This window comes from Thermothielavioides terrestris, chromosome 2, assembly GCF_000226115.1.
Source record: "Thermothielavioides terrestris NRRL 8126 chromosome 2, complete sequence".
NCBI lineage: Eukaryota > Fungi > Ascomycota > Sordariomycetes > Sordariales > Chaetomiaceae > Thermothielavioides > Thermothielavioides terrestris.
The window spans coordinates 3,042,173-3,052,458 of record NC_016458.1 but is presented as its reverse complement, the minus strand read 5'-3'; the positions used below and the strand labels follow the sequence as shown (position 1 = coordinate 3,052,458).

General features: G+C 60.2%; 4 protein-coding genes across 4 annotated transcripts; 2 read left to right on the top strand and 2 right to left on the bottom strand.

Moving 5' to 3' along the window:
- Positions 1-15: 15 nt before the first annotated feature.
- Positions 16-1,483, bottom strand: THITE_2112916 (uncharacterized protein). The gene is made up of 2 exons (XM_003651976.1): positions 1,170-1,483; positions 16-1,087 (listed from the first exon to the last, which is right to left on the bottom strand). Exons 1-2 carry the CDS (start codon positions 1,401-1,403, stop codon positions 98-100), a joined length of 1,224 nt encoding a protein of 407 aa, XP_003652024.1. The 5' UTR covers positions 1,404-1,483; the 3' UTR covers positions 16-97.
- Positions 1,484-1,776: 293 nt separating this feature from the next.
- Positions 1,777-3,345, top strand: THITE_2112913 (uncharacterized protein). Its single transcript, XM_003651975.1, has 3 exons — positions 1,777-2,149; positions 2,227-2,757; positions 2,819-3,345. Exons 1-3 carry the CDS (start codon positions 1,871-1,873, stop codon positions 2,990-2,992), a joined length of 984 nt encoding a protein of 327 aa, XP_003652023.1. The 5' UTR covers positions 1,777-1,870; the 3' UTR covers positions 2,993-3,345.
- Position 3,346: 1 nt separating this feature from the next.
- THITE_2112909 (uncharacterized protein) lies at positions 3,347-4,452 on the top strand. Its single transcript, XM_003651974.1, has 2 exons — positions 3,347-3,628; positions 3,692-4,452. The coding sequence occupies exons 1-2, from the start codon at positions 3,533-3,535 to the stop codon at positions 4,307-4,309; spliced, it is 714 nt and encodes a 237-aa protein (XP_003652022.1). The 5' UTR covers positions 3,347-3,532; the 3' UTR covers positions 4,310-4,452.
- Positions 4,453-6,037: 1,585 nt separating this feature from the next.
- THITE_2112908 (uncharacterized protein) lies at positions 6,038-9,782 on the bottom strand. Its single transcript, XM_003651973.1, has one exon. It carries the CDS (start codon positions 9,709-9,711, stop codon positions 6,256-6,258), a length of 3,456 nt encoding a protein of 1,151 aa, XP_003652021.1. The 5' UTR covers positions 9,712-9,782; the 3' UTR covers positions 6,038-6,255.
- Positions 9,783-10,286: the final 504 nt, after the last annotated feature.

Here is a 10,286-nt window from a genome sequence, read left to right as displayed (position 1 = left end):
GTGAGGATGTTGGTGTGAGCATTTTGGTGAGGGAAGCCTCCATGGCCTTTTGTATCCTCGAGTTAATGCCTGCGCGTGATGTGAGCGGAAGACGTCCTCAGGGGGTTGAAAGAGAGGTGGACCCACTCTCGAAGCTTCCCGTCTTCACCCCGATGAGCTCCTTCTCGACGCCCTCGCATAGCCGGACCGCAGCCTCACGCGCAACGTTCTTCTTGAGCAGATGCTCCTCCATGCCTTTCATGGCTTTCTCCAGATCCTGCTTGGTCAGAACCTTGCCGCCAACCACGTTCCTGAACAGCCCGCCAATGGCGCTCAAACTCGATCCCACAAGCCCACCCGATGACGGCTCTGTTTTTGCTGCAGCGTTCTTCTTGGCGTCGGCGTCCGCCAGGATGGAGTGGACCTCATCCCCCAGGTCCTTCAGCACGAACTTCCCCTTCGTCCGCGAACCCCAGGTTGAAGAGTCGACCTCCTCGACGGCGCCAGGCCGCGCACCGGCCTCGGCCTCGCTGTCGCTCGTCACAGCCGGGGCAGAGTAGTCGAGCTGCACATCCTCGCCCTCGTCCGCAAGCCCATCAGCATCCCATTTCCGCCCGCGCTTAGCTGGCTTCGCCGGCTTCGACTTCCGGCCCGGGCCCTCGTCACCCGAGGAGACCGGAGCTGAGGCGTTGTTCTGCATTTTCCTCGCTCGCCTCGACATTTTCGCGCCCGGCCCGGGCTTAGCAACCAGCAAGTGGCTTGCGCTTGGCGTAGAAGGGCGAGAAACGGTGGGCGTCGCCGCGGGGCTGGAATCCGCCGAGGTCTTGCCCTGAGGCTTCTGACCCTGCGCGAGCATAGGCGGCAAAGGAGGTTCCTCTCCAAGATTGCCAGATATGGCCTCGTCCTTGAATGCGCGCACATCCGACTTGGCGCCGCCTTGTTCGAGTTCCTGGAGCTGCTGGTCAAAGTACTCGTCGAACTTGGCGCACTCGACAATCGTGGTGTTTGGCTTCCTGAGCTGGTCACCGTACAGGCTCACGAAGATAGCTTTGATGTTGTCGACGAGCTTATCGATCCAGGGGAGATGCAGGAGCGAGCGGTAGACTGCCTGAGATGTGGTGTCAGCCCGGGTAAGATGGGACTAGGGGAGACAACACCGGCGAGTCTTGGTCTTCAGAATCAGAACGCACGACAAAGATTAGGCCCAGCTCCTTCACAAACGTCCACCGTAAGCTGTGCTGGTCATGCCGATAGGGCGGGTTGGCGGCAGCAGATGCGCCATCCTTTGCGCCGGCCACGGCGCTCTTCTCCTCGATGAAGACATCCGAGATGAAGCTGTTGACCACCGACGGACTGACGGCAGCATAGCTCCTGGACCACAGGACCACCCCGGACGTGCTGATGATCTCGAATGCGTCCAGCATTTTGTTGCTCGGCCGGCGCTCTCGTTGGGGCCCTGGAAGTGGAGAATTGCGAGAGGTTTGCGGATCTCGAAACTTGTCAGTTGCGCGTTCCAGACCAAGATGCCGGCCGAGGGCGGCGGCCGTATCGATAACTAAGCCCTGACGCTGCGACTGCTGTGGGTGATTGGCGAGGCGCCTTCTGGTGGGGGCTTCCGGGGATTGACCGATCCAAGCACTTGCCGCCAAGTCCCCCGTTTTCCAGGGGCCCAAGCAGGGATGACAGCATTCTCCAATTCCATGCAGAAAACACATATCCAGAAATTGACGGACTCGCAGTATTTCCAGGCCAGGCCGACGAAGCTAAGCTTACCGTCCGCGACACCGTCTCGGTTCTCTCCCAACCGACTGCCAATTCGCTTTGTTCGACTCCACGTCCCTCTCGCCCTCGCCCTCTCTCTCCTCGGTAACCATCTGCGCTCTCCGCAACAATGCAGCGAGCAACGTACGCCCGCTCGCCCCCGCTACACCATCCCGTTCCTCAGCACGTCTCGACGGTGCCCCAGCTCAGATCCCCGCCGCCGCCGGTACCGCAACCACAGCATGGCTACGCTGGCAGCCCTTACCAGCAACAGCCGGCCCCCACGCCGTCGTCGGGGGCCAACATGTTCGGGCAGTACGGCAACTTCATGAACGATCCGGCCGCGCAAATAGCCTCGCAGTTCGGCCAGACGGCGTTCCGGCACGGCCAGGAATACATCGAGCAAAACGTACGCCCGAGCTGCTCCCCTTCGTTTTCCCTCTGCAACCACTCATCCGCACGACACTAAAAACCACTTGCGCGCAGGTTAACCGCTTCGTCAACGTCTCGGCGCTCAAGCACTACTTCGTGGTGACCAACTCGTACGTGATAAGCAAGCTGTTCCTGGTGCTGTTCCCGTGGCGGCACAAGCCCTGGACGCGGCGCCAGGCCACGGGGGGGCCGTCCGGGCAGGAGGCCTGGTACCTGCCGCCGCGCGACGATATCAACAGCCCGGACATGTACATCCCCGTCATGTCGCTGGTCACGTACATCTTCCTGCAGGCCCTCATCTCGGGGCTCAAGGGCCAGTTCCAGCCGGAGCTGTTCGGCTACATCGCGACGGTCGCGCTGGTGGCCGTCGTCGTCGAGATCCTCGGCCTGAAGCTGGGCTGCTACCTGCTCAACATCTCGAACGAGTCGCAGCTGCTGGACCTGGTCGCGTACTCGGGGTACAAGTTTGTCGGCGTCATCGTGACCATCAGCGTGGCCGAGGTCGTTAACGGCGGGAAGGGCACCGGCGGTTGGATCGGGTGGGCCGTGTTCATCTACACCTTCTTGGCGAACTCGCTGTTCCTGGTATGTCTCTGCGCGCTACTACTTCTGGATCGGCCGGCCCCTCACTGACGCTCCGTCCCAGATGCGGTCGCTCAAGTACGTCCTGTTGCCCGAGATCAACAGCGACAGCCGCGGGCCCATGCCGACCATGCACCCGCTTGATTCGCGGGCCAAGAGGAACCAGCGCACCCAGTTCCTCTTCTTTTACTCGTATATCGTTCAGCTGTTCTTCATGTGGATCCTCTGCCGGTCCTAAGCGGCAATCTGAGGTGCGGCACTAAGGATTGGGGGCTGGATGTTGTTGATGGGCTATCGCGAAAGCAGCGGTGTTCGGTAGCGGCTGTGGGATAGAAGACATGTACGGAATACTGAATATCACACCTTGATGCAAGCAGGAAATGCATGAATTGCGACTGGGGCTATGGTGACCACACTATCCCGGTGGCAAAGCTGTCCAGAAATGTTTCCTAACCCCTATCGAGTTGGCTCAATAAGTCTGCTGTTTGTATACCACAATTTTCCTTTTGAAGGCAACGATTGAATCGACACCTACGGCCAAACCACCCACTTATATTCCGTGCAGTCCGAGAAGAGCAGCCGAGCGCAAGTGGGTCTGCATTCCACCGCTGCGGGCTCTGTCCCCAACTTGACACCGTTTCACCTCTCACTGCTCACAACTCATACCTCAAAAACAGCTCAGTCATTGAGCCGGGGGGTTACACTGAGCCCTTTCCCTCAGTAGCCCTGTATCGCTTCAAAAAATTTCACAACCAAAGCGACAGCAGTGGCATAAACCATGCCGGCGCCCATCGTAACCGCGACCGTGCAAACGGCCGTCATCAGCGCCGTCTCCAACATCATCGCACAAGCCATCTCGGCCCGCCAAACCAATGTCCGTTTCTTTCTCCTCCCCCCTCTCCACATCCCTCATGCAATAACTAACACAGCCCACCAGACCCCTCTAACGCTCGACCCCCTGCCCATCTTCCAATACACCCTCTTCGCCCTGCTCTCCACGCCGCCCAACTTCCTCTGGCAGGAACTGCTCGAGTCGTCCTTCCCAGCCTACCACCAGCCCAAGCCCCAGCCCATTACCACCACCACCACCACCACCACCACCATCGACGCCGTCGAGGCCAAGCCGGTCGAGCCGGCGGCGCCCCCGGCGGCGCCGCCCCGCCTCAACGTGCGCCACACGCTGCTCAAGACCGCGCTGGACCAGACGGTCGGCGCCGCCGTGAACACCCTGCTCTTCAGCCTGTTCATGCACGCCATCCGGCAGGGGATGGGCCACCACTACCGCGGAGCCGGCGGTAATGGGGAGGCGGTGGTGGGCTGGGCGGCGCTGCTGGGTGGCGGGGACGTGGTGCGGCTCGGCGCGGTCAGCTGGCCGGTCGTGTGGGCGCGCGCGCGCGGCGAGTTCTGGGACCTGATCCGCGCCGGGTGGCGGTTTTGGCCGCTCGTGAGTTTGGTGAATTACGTGTTTTTGACGAGTGTCGGGGCGCGCAGCTTGGCGGGCGCCCTCGCCGGGCTGGCGTGGGGGGTGTATATCAGTCTGTATACTGGAAAGTGAGCGGGCGGGGGTACTGGCCTGGGGTTGAGTGAGGGTGGGGGGAATGTTGCTCTGTGACGGCATACAGATTCCGGCCGGTGGGTGGTGCGGATAGATGAGTTACGCGGTGGTATCGAAAAGCATACAGGGTTGTTTATTCCAGGGCACATTGCTTGTCTTGTGTATATACTATCAGCTTCCTGCTTGTTCTTCCCCGGTGGCAACGGTGACCGTCCGCTGTACTTGGGGTGCTTGGTTTTGACCGTCTAGACTCTAAATAGCGAGCGACACGTCTTAGCAAGTTGTGATGCAAATGGTGCATTATAACCGCTTTGTTTGCCATGGTTTACCTGGCACCTTGAGGGCCATGTTGAGCATTGACGCAATGCGGCGGTCTTCGGCCTCGTCGTTCCTCTCCCGTTGCGCCATGTCGGGGCGGGATCGAGAAGCTGCTCTCTCCCGGCCGGATACGAATTTCAAGGATTTGCTCGGCGCTGTCCTCGAACTTGACGGATACCTGTGCAGCCAGGATCAAGCGAGAAGCGGGAGGTGAAGAACGTCGCAATTCTTACGAGGATAGTCCGAGTGGAATCCCAAGGGAAAAGAGGCCCGCTTCTCGAGCCACTGGGGCTCGGGTCCCAAAATGTAAAGCACGCAAGCGGAGGAGATGGAAAGTCGGAAGTAATGAGAAGGGTGTGCTGGAAGTCCAAGGCGATATGTCCGTCTGTGATGTCAGGCCGTTGACTGATCAGCGAAGCACTCGTCCATGAGCTTGAGGCACCTGTCGCAGCAGTGGCATCGAATGTGCTGCCACCTCCCTGGAGGGCACAGCATGTTGAGACAAACTGTTGACAGCGGCACTTTGCCTAGGCTCGAGTCACTATCGCACCCAGACCGCGGATCCGTTTCTCAGTCTCTCAGACGCATTCGAGCACCAGTATCATGGAAAGTACGCAATGCTACCCAAGCATACCGTACTGCTAACTAGCCTCCGCCCAGGTGAACAACAACGGAAGAGACAGTGATATATACATTAAACACCAGTGTGAACTCCCTCTCAGCTACTGTCCCATTCTGCTCCCGCCCGTCAAGTGGAAAGAAGAGTAAGAGGAGGAAAAACCAGTGGACCTAACCAATCTGTTGGAACTTCTTCCCCTTACACATGTCCATCGCCCGTCACATCCATCCATATATCATCAATCCGTCCAGCCACCCGCTCCTCTTCACCAGCAACACCCCGCGTAGCAACAGCAACCGACAAAAGGCAGCTCGCCTATAGTTAATGTATAGGAATAGCTAAAGTATCAAAACACAAAGACAGGCAAGCAAAAAATGCAGAGCAGGACCAAGCAACAGCACAACAACCAAGCAACCCTCGAGGGCTCCGTCCTGACAACGTAGGCCCCTTCCGGGCTCGTAGTTCCTGTTACAAACTATAACTGAGAACCCCAGATCGTCAAACAAATACGACGAGAGAAAACAGCGAGGAAAGTACAACAAGACTCTCGGAGACATGTGAGGGGGTAGCATGGGTAACTTGGTCTCACTCAGCACAGGACATGAGATGGCTTGGAATGAAATGAGATGAATGACATTAGCATCTCAAAAGCTCAACCAGCCAGTCAGTTGGCAATAGAGAAAGCAAAACAAAGAAAAAAAAAGGAGAAAAAAAAAGGAGCAAAAAAAGGAGAAAAAGAAAGATGTGCGGATGTCAAATCCTTCCCCGCCCGTCCCTCCCTCCCTCTTGTCCTTGGGTAAATATCGTATCAAACGACAAGAGAAGGAAAAGAGATAAAAAAACGTTCCCGCAGGAAACAAAGCAGAATAATAAGAGTACACCCCCCATTCACCTTCCCAGAGGAACAGACATCCACATATCCAAAAAAACAGAACAGAATTCCCCTCCCACATCCCAGCCATTATCTTCTTCTTCCTCCCCGCTCCTCCCCCAGAGACCTCCACGGGGCCTATTCCGGATGGCTCTCATCCAACCTCTTCCGCCAATCCGCCAAGCTTTCACTCAGCCCCCGCCCACTACCACCGCCGCCGGCACGCTCCTCGTTCCTCGCCGCCGCCGGTGTCGTGCTGGTGGCCGCCTCGAAGTCGAACGCGTTGCTCAGCCGGTAGTTCTTGTTGGTCGCCTCCCAGTGGCTGCGCAGCGTCTCGAGCTCGTTGGCGAGGCTGTCGAGCGCGGCGCTGTTGCGCGCGCCGCCGCCCGCGCCGGAGAGGGCGCCGTACAGGCTCTCGGCCTCGCTGGCGGCGGAGTCTTGGCGCATGTGGCCCGGGACGGTGTAGTGTTGATTGTTGCTGTTATTCGGGTGGAGCTGGTTGCCCCCACCGTTGACGTTTGCCCCGGTGCCGGTGGACGGGTGCGAAGCGGAGACGCCGAAGCCGGCGGACTCCGAGTTCAGACTCGGCGCCTGCCGGCTGCGGCGGCGGTAGTTATCCACCGAGAGCTCAACCTGGTCAAGTAGCGTGCTGACCTTGTGCTCGGCGTCCTGGGCGCGGCGCTCCAGCAGCGCGTTTTCCTGCTGGAGTTGGTCGAGGTCCCGCTTGGACGACTCCAGGCGGCGTTGGGCGTCCTCGGCGTTCTCGACGGCCGCATCGCGCTCCCGCTGGGTGTCGGCAAGCTCCTGGCGGATGGACTGGACTTGCTGCTCCAGTCTGGAGGCCGTTTGCTTGAGCTCGGCCTGGAGCCGGCTAATCTCGGTTTGCAACGTCTTCTGCTGCGTCTCCCAGCCCTCCGGTGCCTGCCCGCTCTTGGCCGCAGGGTCTTGGGTTTCGAGCTTTTCCTCGAGTTCCACCACCCGTTCCTTCAACCGACCGTTCTCGGTCTTGTAGCGCGAGAGCTGCTCGTTGAGCTGCTTGAGCATCTTCTCGAGGCCCTTGACATAGTGCACGGTCGACTGATAATCGTTATCGAGCTGGGCGAGCTTGTCGCGGTACGTCGACTCGGTCTCCTGCGCCTGTACCGCGGCCTGCGCCCTGGTCTCCTCGAGCGCAGCCTCCGCGGCAGCGAGCTGCTGCTCGAGCTCGCGGAGACGCATTTGCTCCGGCGAGCCACCCCGGGGGCTGCCGCGCGACCGCATTGCCGCCGTGGGTGAAATGCCGCGCTCGCCGAGGATGTCCTTCAGAGCGTTGTACTGGACGAGCATGGCGTTGGTCTCGAGTTGTTGCTTGGCCAGCTGCTGCTTGAGCTCCGAGTTGGCGGCCTGCAGAGACTGCGTTTCCCTGAGAGCGTTCTGCAGCTGCCGACGGATCGACACGCCCTCGCGGCTGGCTTGTTCTTGGTACGCCTCCAGCCCGGCGATCCGCTCCTCGGCACCCCGTAACCTGTCCGCCGCGCTGTCCGCCTCCTGCTGGTATTTCTTGACCAGGGCGTTGGCCGCGTTCACCTGCCCCTGGAGAGCGAGGACCCGTTCGCCGTCGCCCCTTTCCGACGACTTGGTTGCATCCTTGACCGAGATCTTCTCGAGGCCAGCCATCACCGCCTCGCGGTGCAGCCGCGCCTCGTTGGCGTACTGCTCCGCCAGCTCCTCCGCATCCCGCAGGCGTTGAGTAGCGGCGACTAGCTCCGCCGTCCGCGCTTCGTGCTCGCCCTTGAGCTTGGTAAGCTTGGACTCGACCGCCTCCCTGAGCGCGCGCTCCTCGTCGAGCTTCCGCTCCAGCAGGGCTTTGGTCTCCGCGGAAGCCGCCACCGCGCCACGCAAAGTCTCAAAAGTCTCAGCATGTTCCTTGGAGCTGCCGGCCGCCTCGGTGTACTTCTGCTCGAACTCAGCTTTCTCAAGGCGCAACATCTGCGCTGTGGCGGCAGCTTCCGCAGCGGCAACCGACTGCTCCCGAGCCTCCCGCTGCGCCAGATGCAGCTCGGATTTTAGCCGCTCGAGTTCAGAAGCATTCTGCTGCTTGTAATTTTCAAGGTCCGCCATCCTTCTCTGCGTCGCGTTGGCGGTCTCCTCCGCGAGCTTCCGCGCCTTCCTTTCGGCCTCGTACTCGACGCTCAGTCGGTCCAACTGGTCTTGAAGTTCCTTTTGGGCGTTGAGCGCATAAGCAAGCTTCCTGCTTGCTTCATCCACCCGATCACCCACGTCTTTTTCACTGCCGAGCTGCGGGGTGCTGCTCGCGCTCCCTCCTACTCTGGCCGCCAACTTGGCCTTGGCGTAAACTGCCTCCTGGATGGCGGCATCTCGTTGCTTCTCGGCTTCGGCGATCTGCTTGGCCGCCAGAACCGCCTGCTTGTCGACGGATGCCTGCACGTTCGCCAGCTCGGTCCGCATGGCCAGTAGCGCTTCGATGAGCGGCTTGTCCTCGTCGTCGAAAGTATCCATGCTCCGGCTGTCGAGCACGGGGCTCAGGGAAGCACTGGGAACGTAACCAGCCTTGCGCGCCAACTCCAACTCCGAGGCATACCATGCATTGCGGTTCCTGGCGGCGTCAAGCTCCTTCAGTAGGGCAACCGTCTGGGAATTCCTCGTCGACGACCTTCGAGCTAGAGGGTTGCTGGCCTGTCGCGTCGGTGGTGGCGGGGACGATGGTCGGGTTGTTACCTGCTTGAGAGCTGGCTCGGTTGAGCTGTCAACAGACCCCTGACTCCGACCGTGCTTGGACGGTTTTTGCCTGGGCGCATCGGCAGCTTGGAAGTCGGCTTGTCTGGAGGAAGACCGTGGAGGATTCTGCGTGGGTGTGCGTCTCCCGTTGACGGCGGCACCCTCGCTTTCCTTGAGAGCCGCAACTTGTTGGGGAACGGGCGATGCCAGAGGGGACGTGGTGGGTTGATCTGGGCGTTCCAACGAGCCGGCTCTTGGGCGGGGCGGGGGAGCCCCAAGCCCTGGTTTGGGGGGTTGCCCTTGTGGCGGTGGCCCTGCAGACCTCGGGAGTCTGGAGGGACCGTTGGGTTGTTGAACAGTGGCCGGGTTCGGCTCGTTGGTTGGGGACTTGTATCCGTTGGCAGCGCCAGCAGCTCCGGTCTGCCTCCGAGCATCCGGCGGTCCGTTGGAGCCATCGCGCGAAGGGGTGCTCCGGCCGACATTCTGGGCCGTGACGTCGCTAGGCCGTCTCACTCTCGGCGCGTTGGCCCCTGAGTCGTTCGGGTATCGGATCTTGGTCGTATCCAGGCAGTAGACGAGCGCCAAGTCGTTGACAGCGGTAGCGGCGGAGCTCGGTTCCCCACCGACGACCACGATGGTCTTCCCAACCGTAGTCATGCTGTGGCCGGATCGTGGCGAGGGCGAGGGGCCCATATTTTGGAATGTGTACCATCGGTGCGAGGTGATCCTGAATGCCGCCAAGTCGCCAAGATCCGCGCCTTCCTCGTTGCGGCCTCCGAATATGTACATGACGTCGTCAACAAGGGCCGCGGCGTGGCCTTCCCGCGGGGATGGGATGTAGCCTATGCAGTCCAACTGAGACCAGAGATTGGTCATGGGGTCATAGCACCAGACATCATTGAACCATTTGAATCCGTTCGTGCCGCCAAATCTGGAGGACCGGAGTCAGCGGCGCTCTCGGCGGGAGCGAATGCAGGTGGCACTTACAGGTACAGCTTGTCATTGAATGTCACCATGGTGTGGTTCGTTCTAGCCGGCGGTATCTTGGCCTGGGGCGGGTTCGCACTGTCGCTGCTCGGAATGAGCATCTCCCAGCAGTTGTTCGGCATCTGCAGCTGGTTCAAGTCAAAGGCAGACAGGTCGTTCATGAAGTAGCCCTCCACCTGACCGCCGAAGACGTAGATTTTCGAGCCCAAGATGTTCAGCGAGTGGCCATACCGACCGATAGGCCGGGGCCCCGCGGGCAGCGCTCTCGACCATTGTCTCGTCGCTGGGAGTTGTTAGCAACGCTACCTAGCCCAGCAAAGCAAGGTGCGACAAGGTCGCCGAACTTACATGTGTTCAGGAGGTAGAGCGTCTCGTCGAGGATGTCCGTTTCTTCAATCTTGGTGTCTCCGCCAAATACGATAAATGCGTTGCCCACCAATAAGCTGGCGTGGCCGACCCTCGGA